Below are 17,356 nucleotides of genomic sequence, written 5' to 3' on the forward strand. Positions count from 1 at the left end.
GTAAGCCACCTGTAAAGTCAGACTGAAGACAGAATTGAGAAGGAAAACTAACAATTCTTTTAACATATTTGGCTTACACAAAAAGGACAGATGAGGTTGAAAATACTCTAAGTACATTTCAACAGTCAATAAAAATGTAGATGGATAGTACAGAGAAAGCTATCACTGACTAACCAGTTCGATTTCAATAATTGTACATGATCAATTTTATCCTTTAAAAGGCAGATTCTCCACAAGTTCCAGTAGTTTAAATGGATTACTCCTGGTTTTCATCATGTATAATTTTCAGACAGCTTTTCAAAATTGCAGTAAAGTAACAGATGTGTTAACATTTAGTTTATGGGTACTTTAAGATGTTGAACATCTCTGGTACTGATTTATAGAGCTTACAGCATTACCTGTAAAATGGGAAATGTAATATTGGTTATTCCCATTTTGTGCAAAATGTTCAGCATTTCTTTTCCACTCCAAACCTTACAGGAAGTTTCATACCCTCTTTCTACAAGTTGGCTAGAGCTCTCCTTTAACCAGCTGTAAAAGAGAGAAATCAGAAATAACTTTAGCATAAACTTAGAGATACATTTCAAATACAAGTACAAAACAAACAACCTCGAAAAATGGCACCACACTTCTGAGATGAAGGTGATAAACACTGCATTTAGGTAGCTGAATCCTGCTCTTCCTTATGCCAGTTTTTCCACTGTTGAAATTATGTCTATGGAAGCTGCTCTTGAGGCAGCTCAGTGAAATGAGAGGAAAACCTGTCCCCATATATTTATATTTTATCATCATGTAATATCTCTATAATAAGGAAGAAGGATTAGAATATAATCTGTTCTTATAAGATGTCAGGGTCATTTAAGAAAGATTTCTGCTGTGCTTTTAAAGCCACTCATTACTTTGTTTGTCATCCTCTCAATTGCAGATTTCCCTCTTAAACAAATCTTGAGGCACGAAATGACTCCTTTTAATATCTATACACAGTAAGGCAGGGTTGGACGATACAATATAAATTGCCTATTTTAACCTAGCTACAGATATTCATAATTCTGCTACAACTTGAAAACTAAGCAGAATTATAACCGTACTGACAATGCAGTATGTGACAGGACTTCTAAAAACAGGATGTAAACATGCAGATCATCTCATCTGTGGCACAGCTAAGATTTTCACTACCGAAGTATGTCTCCAGAATTACAAGATTTTTTCCCTCTGTCTAGAGAAGCAGGCAGGCTCCCTCTTTCTCAGGAAATGCCGAAGCTGTCTGTTTCATCAACAAGCAGGAGGCATCAGAAAGACAGCTGTCATTTCTACAATAGTTCAAAATATGTATCTGTAAAATCAGTTAATCGTTATCAAATAAAGCAACAGGGCTTAGTGACTGTTTCAGTTCCAGATTTCCTGCCCTGTCACTGTAAATCATCTGTACAACAGAACAATTAAAAAACCTTCCCTTTTGCTAGGTTTGCAAACAAAAATCCATAAATACTACCATGCCAATTACTTCTTTCATAATTTGCTTTATCTTGTTAAGGAATGATGATCACTAACACAGGCAGAAGTTCACCAGTGTAGTATTTGGCCCCAATTCCTCAAATGTAAAATCAAAAAGACCTGAAACTATAGATCGGAAAAGGTGAGTATGAAAGAAATGAATAAATGGGTAAAACATTCCAGGAAATGTTAAACTTCTGTTTTCGTGTTCTGAACTTTAAATGCCTTAGCATACTTTTAAAATGGTTCTGGTATAAACACAAACTTGATACAATCACCTTCCTAACCTAATACTAAAGCATTGCAAAAAAAGGCAAATTCTAGAATAAACCCCATCCAATTAAATCTAACATTAAATTGCTTACTTGGAATACCTGATACTCTACTTAGAACAAGAATTTATTTTAGAGTAAAGCAGTAAATAAATAAAATTAGCTTCATTTCCAGATATCTACAATTTTGAAGTAAAAATCAGCATATGCAATATTTTCAGGAAAAGATTCAGGAAACGTTCCAAGCTGCCTTCAGTTCAAGAAAGTATATTTGACCCTTCGCTTCCTACCAGAAAATCCCACTGTTTGTTCAATGGAGCAAGCCATCCCATCTAAATTGTCCTTGTAAATCTGCACCTCATCATAAAAGCCTGCCAAGTATACCTCTACTGGTATATCTTCAAGCTCCTCAGAAAGGTCATTTTAGCACCTCAGTGGCACTAAGCCCATGCTTAAGTGCTTTTTGGAATGGGGACCCAAGACCTTTATAACTGTAATAAGGTTCTTCTAATTGCCCACGCATTTGGCAAAGCCATGTCACTTTCTGCAACAGCATATTACCAATTACTGGCAATTTACACCCAGTCTTCTGCTTTCCAACTGCTTTACATACTGCTGGCAGATTTGCCAAGACAATCAACCTTAGTTTTTCTGATAAGGTTAAAAAGCTTGAGGCAATTAAATCTCCAGCCATGCTATTCTCATTTTTTACTAACTTTGAATATTTGAAATTTCCAAAGTAGGAGAATTAACTGCAAAAAAAGAAAAACAAAAATCATTTCTCTGACACAAACATTAACACTCAGGGTGGAGAAAGGACAGGAAAAATGACAAACTACTTGTTGTAGCGTACTGCAAGGTGTATTCCACCAACCACCAACGTGACAAAACAATGATCTGACATGCACTGAAACAGAGTTCAGTTAACTTCAAAGCCACTGGTACCATTATTCACTTCTATTCTACTGACTTGGTCATTCTAGGTTTCATTAGCTGTGCATTTCTAAACTCTTTCAGTCCCTGAATCCCTCAAATGAAAGGTTCAAAAATTAAGGACTAGAGAGCTGAATTCCAAATTCTCCACCGGTGACAGAACCTTCTGGCATAGTTTCAACTTTCTCATGTTCCTACTCCATGCAAAATATGCCCTTGTGCCCTCTTTTTTTTTTCTTCACTTCTTCCCAAGCTTCTGCCTTCAGTCCATTTGCTTCTGTTCTCCTTCCAGCCCCTCTCATGATTCGCAGCTTCTGCTGAGATCCTCCCGTTCCAATTCTACCTCTATGCTTTCTGGGTTTTAACTATTTTGTTTGTTTGTTTGTTTTGTTTTGTTTGTTTGCTTTTACTACTTTTTCCTTTGTGGGAAGAAGGGCAAAAAGAAGCAGAGAAGGGGAGAACATTTTTAATTTTTTCAGTTTCTATCTGCCTTACTGATCAGCTCGTGCTTCTACCAGCACTCTCTCAATCACCCATGTTTCTCTATTCACTGAGCTCCGTGACACTTGTGTTCCAGCAAGGCAGGTGCTGAGAAATTCAGCTTATCTTTGGTTTCAATGTAAGTACAAAAGCTGATCATTAAAGCCGTATTCTGCTGATATAGTCCAGGGAGAAAGAATGATCAGTAACACTGTGTAGACAATTCCTGCCTCAGAATAATCAGAAGCTCAAAGAGGACAGTGCATGCACGTGCAAAGAGTTTGTTACTTGAATGCTCTAACAATTTAACGAGTCTGTGCTGCGAATTTGTACGTACAGCAGTTTGTCAGAGCTTTAACTCTCTGCTCAAGTTTGAGCCAAGTTTTACGAGAAAAATAAAGGGCATGATTGATAAATTCACTTTCAAAAATGATGAATCTGTTCCAAAACACAGAGGCACAGGGATTATTACTAAAGTAGATTTAGGAACTTACTCAATTTTAAGCATGGACAAAATAGATAAAAGACCCAGAATAAATTTCAAGAAACAAAGTTTCAGCACTGTATAAGTACTCAAATACAGCAAAGGTAGAAGCAACTTAAAACACCATTATAATGGGAGCGGTTGACATTTTTAGTCATTACGTGTCACTACCGATGCTCTCTGTAACGAAGTTGGCAGTCTTTTACTGCACCAATAAATGACTCCTATTTCAGCTATACATGACAACAGTGTTCTGGTAGAACTTCCCTCTAGCTTCAGCACAGAATAGTCTTGAGGGAAAAAATGTCTCTCTAACGCTCCTTTAAACATATTCATCAAAACACTTCCTGTCGAAGGCTCCCAAAGCATTTCATAAATGTGCACTAATTAATGCTTTGACAAAGCAATGCTATTACTACTCATCAAATAAGCAAACAGAAGCGTTTAAAAGACAATTGATTCACCTCAGGTAAAATTTTCATACTGAACTTCATAGACTAGGACGGTAAGCCCCATAAATATCAGTACATTCAAGAGTATAGCACATTTTTAAACAAATTTCAATGCTTCCCCTTGAGTAAGGAGGATTTAAAACAAAAAGAAATCCTCTGTACTCCTCAAATGAACAAAAATCAGGTGACTGCATAGTCAGAAGTCTACTTCTATTGCATTTTATTTGATGCAACACAGTAACCAGCAAATTGCATTAGCAAAAGGAGTCTAAATGATGTTTTTTAAAAATACTGACATAATGCAATTAAAAAGAGTTGCCTTACTTTGTCAAAGAGTAGCACACAGCCCGTAGATGCTCATGATCCTTCTGCCTAATGTTGTTATTGACCATGGAATCTAGCTCTTCTCGAGCAGCTCTGAGTTGACTTTCTGTAACGCTGAAACTTACTGACTCCCGAGCACAGTCCTCAATATTGTGGGCTTCATCTAAAATAACCACTTGGCCTTTTAGGTTAATTTCCATCTGAAAAATAAAATGATTATCTAGTGAAACAGAGTAAAATACTATAATGAGAAACAGCAGCTAACTGGATCCTGTTTTTAAAAAATGCCTATTCTACATCATGGTGCAAGCAACAGAAAGTTTTCATCTTTCTGATCCAGTTTCTGTAGCCTAGAAAAAAAAAAACAGGAGAAAAAAAGCCTTAGCTCAGCCTGAGTGAATATAATCTGGATATACTACACTCCACAAGTCCAAGACCTGTGAAATTTACATGGGTTTATTTTCCACTGATTAAAAAAACCCGTGACCGATTAGCTACAATATAAGAACAGGGGAACCATTACCTGGAATACAGAAACATCCATTTAAGAAAAAGAAAAGAAAAAAAATATTTAACCCAGGAGTTATTTATACATTATATTTGGATATAAACAGGATTTCAGTTGACCATGGCCAGTGAACCTAATATTTTGGTGGGTTTTGTTTGTTTTGGTTTTGTTTTTTAAACTTCACTTTAACTTCAGTTATTGCAATCTCTTAAAAATATACTTACACTCTCCCGTATCTGTGGGTCTAGGAGATAATTATAAGGACAAAATACAATATCTGCTCCCACCATGAGCTCTCTGGCTGCAAAATATGCACAGGCGCGAAGCTTCTTTCCCAGGCTGACTAGATCCTCAATGTCCCAAGCTTGGTACAGGTTATGTGCGGACTGTAGGGCATGGTGTTCACTGAGTTTATGAACAGCATGATAGTAAGGACAGGACTTGCCCTGAAAGCACATTAGCACAGACAGAAAAAACAAGTATGCTTAAAACCTTCAAAGTCATTATCTGCATTTGGCTTTATTTACTGGAACATTTTTAAAAGCTACTTTATATGATGGGCAATAATGAAAAACATACCATGAAGAGATTAATACGGAGGTATCAGCTGTGGTTAATTCGATAAAGAAAGGGTTCTTAACATTTATATATATGATACAAGAAACTAAATCCCTAGAAAAATAAAGATAACTGGACAACAATTTTATCCCACACACCGTATGCAGCATTACCAAAGTTTACTTTTGTTGTTTGTGTGTGTGAAGTGCAAAGGCACCAGTCCTGAATGTGTAACTTCATCATTTTTAAGGGAAATAATTTGAGTGAAACAAAATTTTGTGGAAATTACAGCTAAACTTACAAGTATAATCAACTATATTATTCCCATCACATATTTTTCAGTATTGGTACTGTGTATCAACATTTTCTAATAATTGATATTTAATTTAAACCATGTTAGCAGATGCATTTAACCAACATAGCTTAAAGAAATCAAAATTGTAAATAAACTGTTCCACTACCTTTCACTTAATATTTTTAAGCAAATAGTCGTTTTCTGAAACGAAATTACTCACATGTTTTCCTTCCAGTAATTCTACACACAGTTCATTCCTGTTCGTACTACTACTAGACACCACTGGATGAATACAGGTATGATCCCGGCTAGAAAGAATTGTCATAGGGACACTGGAATATGCTGTTCTCTTCAACTCTCTGGTAATCTGGGATATTTGTTTGTGTGTTCGTGTTCCAAAAAATATCTTGGGAATGAACAACTGATCTCCTTTGTCTTTCTTCTTTGTGTTGCTAGCATCTTTATGAGCTTCTTTTCCAGAAGAACAGGAACACTCAGTGCAAGAGCTGACAGACTGTAACCCAAAACAAAAAAAGATTAACAAAATCCCACTGCAAGATGAACATGCCAAATCTGTTTATAGTCTATTTAGAAAATGCCCTCTGGGATAGTTGAAGATATCCTGTTAAATCACCAGGTCGGCTTATCAAACTGCAAAAAGTTAAGATTTTCAGGCATGTGAGGATGTGATGTGCATGCTTTAACATTTCTTAAAAGACATTCTGCAATCGCTAGGTACAACCTTATCATAACCTAATTGCGGAAAGAATTGCTACTCCCATGGAGTATTTACACATGTAATACGCATGTGAATAAAGTAAAGGAACTTCTCACATTTCAACTTGGGCATAAGGACACTTCTGTTACAAAATAAGAAGTGTCCAGAATCTTAAAAGAAGAAAACCTTGGGACTAGGCACCCAAATTAAAATACTGAGAACATTTTTCAGTATAGTAAGGGAAATCTAGACAGTTTAATGAAATCTGTTTGCAGATAAAACAGACTACCTCATATGTACTCCATTAGAAACATATTTGACATGCTATTATGTCTATAAACTATGAGAATAAAAGGCAAAATAGGGGATAGTTCAAAACAGAAACTAATCCTGTAAAATATTTGTTAGACATTTTTTTTTCTTCCTGAGCTTGCACCATCTTTTTAACCTCTTTTATAATGTAAAATACCTGGACAACTGTCACAAAATTGTAATAATTAGGATGAAAAGATGCATGGCAAACAAGTGACTCATGAGTAGCCATGTCTACACACATCTCCTATAAAGATAACGAATTCCTCTAGTATAAAAGGATTTGTATTTGGTTTTCAGTTTGATAGTGCAAGTAACAACGTGTAGCTGCCAGCTCAGATATTCCTCCCTCCCCTTTTAATTGTAATCAGTAAGATTACCCGTTACAAACAAATGCTAAATCATGCTGTGTGTTACACCACAATTCGGGGGATCAAGCTGTCTTTTAGCCTCCACTCGGAGGAAAAGCAAGTTCACATTACCCTCGGTCCCACTCAGCCTTGTCCCCCATTAAATATTACAATACATGATAGAAGGCATGTAAACGTAACTCTCCCGGCGCTGTCACTCACTGGGATAAAAGGTTCACTGATGTGCCAAATAAACAGGCCCTCAAAGCAGATAAAGTTACACCGTGCTGGAATTGTTACATGCCCCTCTCAGGTTGCCAGTAACTGCGGATTTCATTACGCTGTGCTGCCACATTAAACGGCCGGTTCCAAATATCCTGCCTTCTATATTGAATAATTACTTATTCACCGAAAGGATAAAAAGAAGAGTTATGAATGGGGCTCTTGTCAGCAGCGAAGCAGGAAACAGCTGACATATGGTATATGTTACATATGTGCCAATACTCGACTCAGTTTGTACTCGCACAGAAAACGGCAATGCAAATTGTACCTTGATATTTCTAGCAAGGATATTCTATTTTTCTCTTTGAAATAACAACCTTCACACCACCGTGCTAACAAGTAATGCCTCAGAAGCAGTTTAGTTACTCCGCAGGGCCTTTAGGAATGCACGTAGCTTTTCACCTGGATTCGAGTTAAATTGTGTTTTCTGAGGTAAAACGGATTTGCAGAACTCAAAGATGACACCATGGCACTAGTACTTCACTGCTAACGCTACGCCCCACATGCAGTTGGCCAAATAGAAGTAATAAAACAGTAAGAGCAATCAAGCAGCTATTTTGCAGAAGTTGGTCTAACACATATGAACGTATATGCACATTTTCCTATTCTATTTGAACTGCATACACATGAACAGAAACCTCTTCTGTGATGGGTTTAAAAATATATATACTTCTCATATGAAGACTTAAGAGTGTAATTTATAAGCCTTTTCACCTAAGAACAGTATTTTACAGGTGGCCTTAAAAGATTTTGTTATAAGGTTTGAAATGGATATAATATTGGCTTTAAGAAGCACTTCAGCCACTATGCCAGTTTTAAAATGTTACCGTCTACTTTGAAAAAGTTTTTTAAAAATCAACATTAAGAAAGTTAAAAATCAGTCCAAGTTTATACAGTGACCATTAAAAGTATAACACTGCCAGCAGTAGTCATAACGTTTCTGAAAGCCACAGACGCCACCAGCCCTAAACAAATAAATAAATAAAAACCTTCTTAGAACATCCTTTATAACAAAGGGAAACTTTAACAAAATGGTAAAAACAGTTTAGTTTGTGTTATTTGCATTATTACACTTGAATTCTTTGTTGTCCTTTAGAAAATGGTTTGGCCATCTTTAAATTTTATGAAAAACAAGCTATTGTAGTTCATTATTTCTATAAGACAATTTACTAGCAATATCACACAGCAGAAACGAACACGGTGGTGTTATTCTGCCATTGCTACAGAAAGAGGAGAGCACGTCCCTTCTGACCGAACAAAGGGATAGGGCCAACGTGGAAGTTCCTAGAGTAACATCACCTCAAAGTGCAGACCCGTAGCGCAGAGATACTGCCTAAACCATACCCAACTTAGAAAACTTTTCAATTTATTTACGAAAGAATCTATAGGTAGGGGAGGGAGTTGAGTATAAATGTTTAATGTTAAGACAACAGAAAACTATTTCACAATACCCTCTGGCTTCAGACCCGAACCCATTTTCAGCTGTTTGAATCTGGGACAGAGATTTTTATTTGTTTGTTTATTTATTTGTTTTTGGTGAAGGAAAAAATATATTCTTCTACTTTCCTTAGTATTTCATCAGACACTTCCAGTAACAGATGTTAGAGATCAGATACCAGACTATATGGACCTCGGGCTAATCCAGCTTGTTTTTACCTCTGTCAGCAGGCAGATAAAACAGCCTATCACATCACTATTTAGATGGGAAAAACGTAGAAGTCAGATTAATAAAAGAATAAATCAAGTCCACAGACCTGTCCTACGTGTAAATTAGAGCTAAACAAACACCGAGGCTGTGATCTTTGAAACACAAAGAGATAAGAGGAGCTCTTCGTATCTCCATCTACATTTCCTGGTTACAAAGCCATCTAAATGATACAGCGGTGAATACTTCTTGTGTGAAATATCACACAAGCACAATCTAGTCAGATATCAGCAGTGACATTACCTGAGCTTTTCAACTATTCCTTTATATGCTCTCAAAAAGCACAGTATTCTGCTGCTGCTGCAGCCTCTTGATTAAAGTACACAAAGCAGCTGTTCATCCCCTCGCAGTAACCAGCAGGTGAACCCAGTTCAATATTTATCACAGCCTTTCACAGATCACTGCTAACCAAGCAAACGTTTTAATTAAGCTGGAACTTGCTTCAAAGAGCTCATTCAAAACGTCAGTCAGCAGGTAAAGGATCAGATACGGTGTCAGGTGAGAGCGTGTAATACAAATCCACAACTTTCTTCATCCCATCGCGGTAAATTAGCCCATTCTGGAGTCCAGACCCTGATTGTAACAGGCTGCCAGTCCCCTGGAATGTGTAACAGAAGTCACTCGAGTTCCTTTGTGGAGGTTGTAAGCAATATGTTAAACTGCAATAGGCTAGCACATTAAGACAGATTCTTTTCACAGCTGTTTTCTGATACCCCAAGTGTTTGTTACACTACTCTCCATTTACTGTTTACTTCTTTTTTTTTTTTCCTTAATGAAGTATAAATGGGGATTCCTTAGCCCAGCTGCCCCAGTTTCTCAGACCATATGCTTTCACAGGAGTAACAGAGTACCATAAGGGTATAACTTCTCATCTTAAGTTCCTCCTAGAACTGCCCTCTCTCACAAGAACTAACAGCTAGATGGCAGAAATGGATCCCCAGCCCCTGGGCTGAGAGCAGACAGTCACCCTGGGAGAAGGGAAGGTCCTTACCCTGCAGGTGCTGCTCTGACACACCAGCACCGGGCAGCCCTTCTCCTGCTGGGCACGCGCCCACCCAGTCCCTCTCCGGGGGGCTCTGCATGAAGAAATGCCTGACAAGGAGCAACAGCCTCGAGCACAGGGCTGGCTGAAATAAAACAAGTTATACAAAGGATGCGTGCATTGTTCAAGGTGCTATACTTCCCAAAACAATATGCCAGAACATTTATGTACCGAACAGAATGAATGTTTTTACTGACTCTATCATCCTAAATGCACGATTACAATAACAGCACTGAATATATCTCAGCAAACTTTCAATCAAGATAAGCCACACGAGAAAAGCATTTTCATACCTGGCAGCCTATGCCATGACAAACTTCATGTTTTAAACCCAAAATTTAGGTGCAAAGCTAATAATGACAAATAAGGTTCTAATTTTGCAACTGCTTCTTGACATCAGGCAAGTTCTCAGTCTGCTAAAGTAAAAGTTCATCATAGGAAAATAGTACCTTATCCTTTCATTCTTAGATAATTTTTTTTAAAGAAATTATCACTGCTTTTATTCTTAAAAAAGAAACAAACACTTATTTCTTCTTCAGTTACATTTTACTTTCTAAAGAAGCAGTAAACAGCGTAGAGTTTAAATTTTGAGTAGCATACTGTATTGTCTTTCTGCAAACTCAGACCCATGGAGAGTGTGTTATAATGCACTAGCTTACAGCTCAACCACTGTTACAGAAAATGAAGAGTTTCCTTAAAAATAATAAAACACTGAATAATAGTCTGATTTTTAACAGTACTGAAAGTTTTCCGTTTTCTTCACTACATGAGGATTCTAGAACTTGTAAATTGAATTTTTCAGACGCACACAAAGTACCCAAAGCAAATCTGACAATGAAATAAGAAAGGTCTTTTTATTTGAAAATCAACAGCACACTCTGCTGGCCTTTGTGTTTCAAAGTACCAGCTGACGTTCATACTCTACTCAAAAATCTGTGGAACTTTCCAAAACTAATAAAAATTACTTCCCATTAAATGACCTAGAAAACAGCTTTACTTCTGTCAGGAAAAGATTTATCTCCCAGTCTCTTACAGCAATACCAAAGCTTTTGGCTTGTTTTGTGTTTACAAGAGCAGAGTATACTGGAAAGCAGCTCTCGAAGTTAAAACAAACACTGATTAAAATAAAAGCTACATTCAGTCATACGAAGGGCCAAGTGCTGTTGGAAAAGAGCTAAGAGAATCCAAATGCTTGTTGAAACCAAGCACATTTCCAAACGTTCATGTAAATCCCTGTACTTCGAAGGACAGTTATCTAGAGGTGGGTATGACTGTAAAACAACATACAAAATAGGAAAGGGAGAATGTTCTTTGCCTTTTGAAAAGAAATAGATTTCCATACTGAACAAAGTAGTAAGGGACAGACCTCATTCTTCTCTCATATTTGTCTCAAACTCATACAATTTCATGTTCTCCTGTATTTTAATATTGGCAAGAACTATTCTGTCACAGCCTTTGATAAGCACTCATGGGAGCTACATCACTAATGTAACTGGGCATCTCACATTCATCTCTCACTGTGTCGTATTTTTTATTCTACTGGTTTTGCTTAAACACGCTTTTGTCTAAAATGAATAAAACTCAAACACCAAGAATTGCAGAGAATGCCTAACAGAAAGCTTCAGAAACAGCTGCGTATTTGTACCTCAACTTCTGTGACACCTCTGCTATGAAAGCGATCATTTTACTAGAAAAAACAAATATCACAGTAACACAGGATTTTTCTTGTTAATCACATGCAATATTTATTAGTAATGCTTTGTTGTAATATATTGTAAAGATCAGCTCCAACTTTCTCCACACTATTTCCTTGAATGTTTAAAAGGCACACACTTCAATATGAAGTGCTGTCTCTCATCTACTACATATGCCAAAAAACAAAGAATGGCAAGTTGAGCAACACCCACAAACTGTCAAGTGATCTCACCTAATTTCCATGGTCCTAGTTTCAAGTTCTTCTACGGTGTCACAAACCCACTATAAATGCAGGTCTAACATACAAATTTTACACATCCTATAGAACCGCTGCCACATATTGAAAGTTTACAGGCTGAAAGCTGAGACAGATTATTAACTATCGGGAAACCGTGGCTAAAAGAATTCAACCAACTGTTTACAAGAACAACTTGAATAGATATAACTTACGCTTTGCCAACCATGTTGGTTAGACACCACCATTAGCAGTAAAAGCCTTTGCAGTTCTCCCTATAGATAGTGACAACATATTACTTTAAAGCAAGTTACGAGGCCATAAAGCAGCTGGAAGCACAGTGTTTTGCAAAACTCGATTAGCAAGCTACATGTTATGTATAATCTCTTTACAGTCAAAAAAAAATGCTCTTGAACTAACAATCATGATGTAAAACATGTTACATTACTTACTGGTTTGGGAGAAAAAGTAAGGTTTTTCACACTTTTTTCAGAATGAACAATCAGCTCCCCATTTTTTCTCTGATTATAAACTTCTAAAGCATCAACTAGCTGGACTCCCTTTGCAAAGCAATGCCGTTTTCTAACCTGTTGGGGAAAAGAAAAAACAAAGTACTGCATTAAAATATATGGGGCTGAAGTATGTGCTTACAATAGCCATGTGTGTTTCGTTTCAGATGTTTTCCACTGGATCTGTTCCAATAACACAGTGCATCATAATATTCATGAACAGTTTAACCAAATCTAAGCTACACAAATGTCACTTAGGAAGAGCTATAAAATTCTAACTACTAGTTCAGTACAATAACAAAACGTGTAACAGTTAACTACTGCTGAGCTTTGGGTTTTCTATTTTACACCGTTACAAAACTGATAGAGATTATAATACTATAAATATAAGAAAACTTCCATGGCTAAAATAACAAGAAATAAGTTCAAGCCATATTAATCTAAAAACTTAGACACGGGAAACTGTCTGACCAGTACTCTGAAGCAATTGAAGCTATTTACAGCACACATACGAATATAAGTACTAAATCATGTGATACCAATACTGATGAACATGAAGAAAACGTCACAGAAATACCGCACCCCACATCACAGGCAAGAGATAACTACATTTGAAAGCAGGCATTTTGAAAAGATAATAAAACACAGCTCTACCATGGTATTATTTGTATTTTACAAATATATTTGCAAGAGCATTCAACTCTAGAATCTCATACTTTCACTATGCATTACAGATCAACTGGTGATAAATACACTTTGGGGATATTAAGTGTTTAAACATGGAGGAAGCCATTTAGGACACGGTATTATGAATAATATAATGCCACAATGGGCTCCTTTGTTACAACAAAAATGAACAAAATCTGTCAATCTAAATTATGTCTGTGATACGACTCAACAATTCTCTCTGCCTTTCCCTGAAACGTTGATTGGTATTTGACAGCTTTGTTTGAGAGCTGTGCCTGGGTCATCTTACTGCCAATAAACTTTGCTCACCTGTTGCTCAGTTTCTAAAGGACGAATCCTCTTCCTGTCTACTTGAAAATCATCACTCTCACTTTCACATAGAGATGCCCTTTTTTTGGCAGACAATTTTGAAGCTAGGGTATTGCTTTCCATGCATCCTAAAAAATAAAAAAATGTTTTTTTTAAAAAAAATGCATGTCCACTACTAGAAATGCATTAAGCAGCGGCAACATCTAAAAAATAGAATTTATTACAAATATGGTTAAGACACATGATACAGGAAATTTCTAGAGTACCAATTCCATGCAGGGCAGAATCAATGAGCACTCTGCTACTATGATGGTAAAATAGTTCCTGACTTGAAAGCATAAAAAGTGACATTGTTGGCTGTATATTTTACTGCTAGAACAGATTTTTAGCTGCCTATGTACGAAGTTACCTGTGTTTGTTTGCAGGCTTCCAGTTTTTATGGAACTTTCTGTTTCATAATTATTAGAAGAACAAGAAGCACCATGATTCACACTTGTAGCAGCCTCACTGCTCTCCGATTGGGAATGACACGTACAGCGACACAGTGGTAAGGCTTCTGGCTCTTTGTCTTCCTTTTCACATGACGATTTAAGCAGTGATTTCTCTAAGGAAGATAAAGGACACGGTCATTTGTCTTCCATTAAAACCTATTCGGGATTATATGCGAGCACTAGACTTTCATAACCGTTAAGACGAAAGAGTTCATTTAGGTACCAGTTATAAACCTCACATCCCTCTACATGCTACACAGCCTGAACAAGCTGTCATCACTCTTTGAAGAGCTGCAGTGCAAAGAACTGTAACAACTTGCAGAACTGAAAAATACCCCTCTTTTGCAATTCAGTCTGTGTAACTGCCAGCCACAGGTATTTGCTTTTAAAGTTTCAACAGCCGTATAATTCCCTTATGATAACAGATAGCTAAATCCATTTTAACACGACAATTACTTTGCTTAGTAGTACTGGCCGTTACTGTTTTGCTTGCCTAACGCCACGTTGCCAATAAGCCAATACATATAACCATGGACAAAGACCCAGCTAGACTCCTGAAACCAAACGTTCAAAGGCTGAAAAACAACAATTCATTATAACTTACTTTGGTAAAAAAAAAAAAACAATGCAAACAGACATTACAACAACTTACCATACATAGACCGCTGCCATGATAATGCAGAACAAAGTAACGCCAAACTTTTGCCGCTTCCTGTGGGGCTCTCCAACAAACAGTGTTGCCTGCTATTTAAGCCCTTAACTATCTTTAAAGAGAATAACAAGAACAAGATCAGAATTAACAGGGAAAAAAAAAAGAGGATATCTTTAACTATGCTTCTAAAAATAGATCAGGACAACTGCTACCTTGTAAAAAACAAAAACAATCCCACCCAATCATCTTTCAGAGTAACCACAGGTCAACCAGCCTTAGCTGTATTTTTCTCAAGAGGAACATGCTCCATAAGGTTCCCTTACAGGGGACTGTGATACGCTTACCCGTGCACAACACCTGATGGAGCTACCTTGCTTTCTTTAATCTTACAGAGCCAAAACACTGAGAACATGTCAGACAACAAATGCAACTGTCCCACAGAGAAAAAAAAATGTTTAAAACTTCTTAAATGTAAAGTATAATTCTTTTAGAGAAACTCTCATGAAAGTGAAAACTTACTAAGTACTACATCTGTTTAAAAGACATTTACAAAATCTTTTCCTCTTTACATTCTCACAAAATTATATAAAATTTGTATTAGAACATATTTACTTAAATAAGCGTACATGTTACAAAATACAACTTGATTCTTAGCCCTCAATGTTCACAAATCCAAGTGTACTTCAACATTACCCCGTCAGGGGCCAGATATCATTGTACAGCACAGAGACCAGTAAGTTACATTGCACTGAAATTCTCAAGATATTGGAGGCTCCTAATTTAACATACTCGTTTCCTAAAGGCTGACAGGTACTGCAAAGCATAAGCTATTAGCTCAGCAGATGCTAACATGAATCTACTTACAGCATTCATCATAGCAAGCTGTGAAGGGTAAGCCTTGCAAGGGAATATAATCTTCACTCCCCCAATAGTATATTCTGACACATCAGAAGACATTGCTGCTTTTTTTTTCCCCTGCTTATTTCAGGTTTATAACTGCAATAAAAAACAGTATTAACAAGTCAACATTAACAACCAGACGAAGCCTGAAACAACATATGGTACCAAACAAAAACAAGTAGAAACTGCTAACCTGATAAGAGGGCTAAGAGTTCAGCATATTAACGAAAGTGGCATGTATATGAGTGGCATTTATACTACTTGTCATCTGTTCAGGCTCGGTCCTTGTTACAGATAAAAACAAGTTACCGCCATCTGATGAGTAACAGTAGGAATTTCGGCAATTTTAAAACAACAACAACAACAAACTACGAACGAAATTCATACATCATTTTAGCTTTTACTTCTCAGGTGGAATATTGTTGGGATAAGAGCCTGTATCCATGGACAGCAAATATTTTAGGATATTGAAATGACTATTAAGAAAAAAAAAACAATTTTCCCATTCTGCAGGTCCATTAGCAGAAGACGCTAAAACAGCAAGACGGCGCAAGGCACGATTCAGCTGGCAAGGGTTGCTTGCAGTGTTTATTTTATGGCCATGAGAAAGTACAGTTGGACACTGACTTTAAGAAAGGGATGTTTTAAACCAACACCTTTCTTTTACTGGTAATGCAGTAGTTACTCTGAGGGGGAAATGTGCTGTCGTTCACTCTACTATTCCGTTCTGTTAGCGTTATTTCACGTTTTTCTCGCTCTGGAGAATAAAAGTAAGTCAGCTTCCCTGTCACGCTGAAAATTCTTAATTAAAAACACAGTAGACCTGTATGGCTTTAAAAAAAACGGCTAGTTTCTCAAAGACACAGAAACTCATCTTCCAGGTTTTCAGCGCGTATAGAATAAAAGAGCAGTTTTATGTTGGCGGTCTTCCAGCGATACGTGAACTCGCTAACCTGTGCCCTCACCTGGCTTTTAACGTGTAAACACGGGCACGAGAAAACCACCGCCGTGTGCCGTGATTCACCGCCAGCACCGGCTCTGCCAACACCAAGGAAGCCCTAGCGAGAAGAGACGAGACCGGGAGCTCACGGCCAGCCTCTCCCCTGACACCGCAGCCGGGGAGAGGCTTTCCCTCAAACACTGGGGGTGTGGGGGGGGCGTCTGTTAACGGGGGGCTGCTCGAAACCGAGTTTAAGCGGTCTCTGCCCCAGAAAGCACAAGCCGGGGGGGGGGGGGGGGGGGGGGGGGTGGAATCCGCCCCACAGCTGGCAGAAGGCGGCAGCCAACGGAGGCCCGGGGAGGTGAGAGCACGGCCCGGGGAACCCCGCTGCGGGGCAGGGCACGGAGCCCCCGGGGCGCTTTGACCTCCCTCAGGGCCGCCCGCGGAGCCCTCCTCCCCCCTGCCCGCTCCCTCCCCGGGCCGCGCTCACCTCACCTCAGGCGAGGCCGCCCCCGGCAGCCTCCCGCTTCCCGCCTCCCGCGCGGCTCGGCCCCGCCCGCCAATGGGCTGAAAGGGAGGGGCGCCGAGCCGCCACTCGGCGAGCCGCACACTGAGCGGCTCCCACCCCCCCCGCCGCACGGGTAGAGCCAATGGTGATGGGGCGTGTTGGCTTCCGGGTTGCACTCGTTGCTAGGTAACCACGCAGGGCAGCTCCTCCAGCCGCCCTGG

The 17,356-nt window shown here is 38.4% G+C and overlaps 1 protein-coding gene across 10 annotated transcripts in view; it reads right to left on the reverse strand.

The window, feature by feature from the left end:
- BRIP1 (BRCA1 interacting DNA helicase 1) overlaps positions 1 to 17,305 on the reverse strand; it is a 122,798-nt gene extending 105,493 nt beyond the window's left edge. For 2 of the 10 annotated variants that reach the window (XR_014574230.1, XR_014574231.1), the window contains exons 1-10: positions 16,653 to 17,108; positions 15,652 to 15,783; positions 14,788 to 14,899; positions 14,054 to 14,248; positions 13,645 to 13,772; positions 12,592 to 12,726; positions 6,021 to 6,314; positions 5,172 to 5,393; positions 4,440 to 4,639; positions 399 to 531 (exon numbers count right to left, since the gene is read on the reverse strand). Coding sequence is in view for 3 of the 10 variants with exons in the window: in XM_083806286.1 (XP_083662412.1) it covers positions 399 to 531; positions 4,440 to 4,639; positions 5,172 to 5,393; positions 6,021 to 6,314; positions 12,592 to 12,726; positions 13,645 to 13,772; positions 14,054 to 14,248; positions 14,788 to 14,899; positions 15,652 to 15,744 (1,512 nt within the window). In the remaining 7 variants the exon portion in view is untranslated. The other 8 variants (XM_083806286.1, XM_083806287.1, XR_014574227.1 and 5 more) reach the window with 7 other exon arrangements.
- Between the last annotated feature and the right edge of the window lie 51 nt (positions 17,306 to 17,356).

Source organism: Anser anser (genome assembly GCF_964211835.1).
Source record: "Anser anser genome assembly, chromosome: 20".
Taxonomy (NCBI): domain Eukaryota; kingdom Metazoa; phylum Chordata; class Aves; order Anseriformes; family Anatidae; genus Anser; species Anser anser.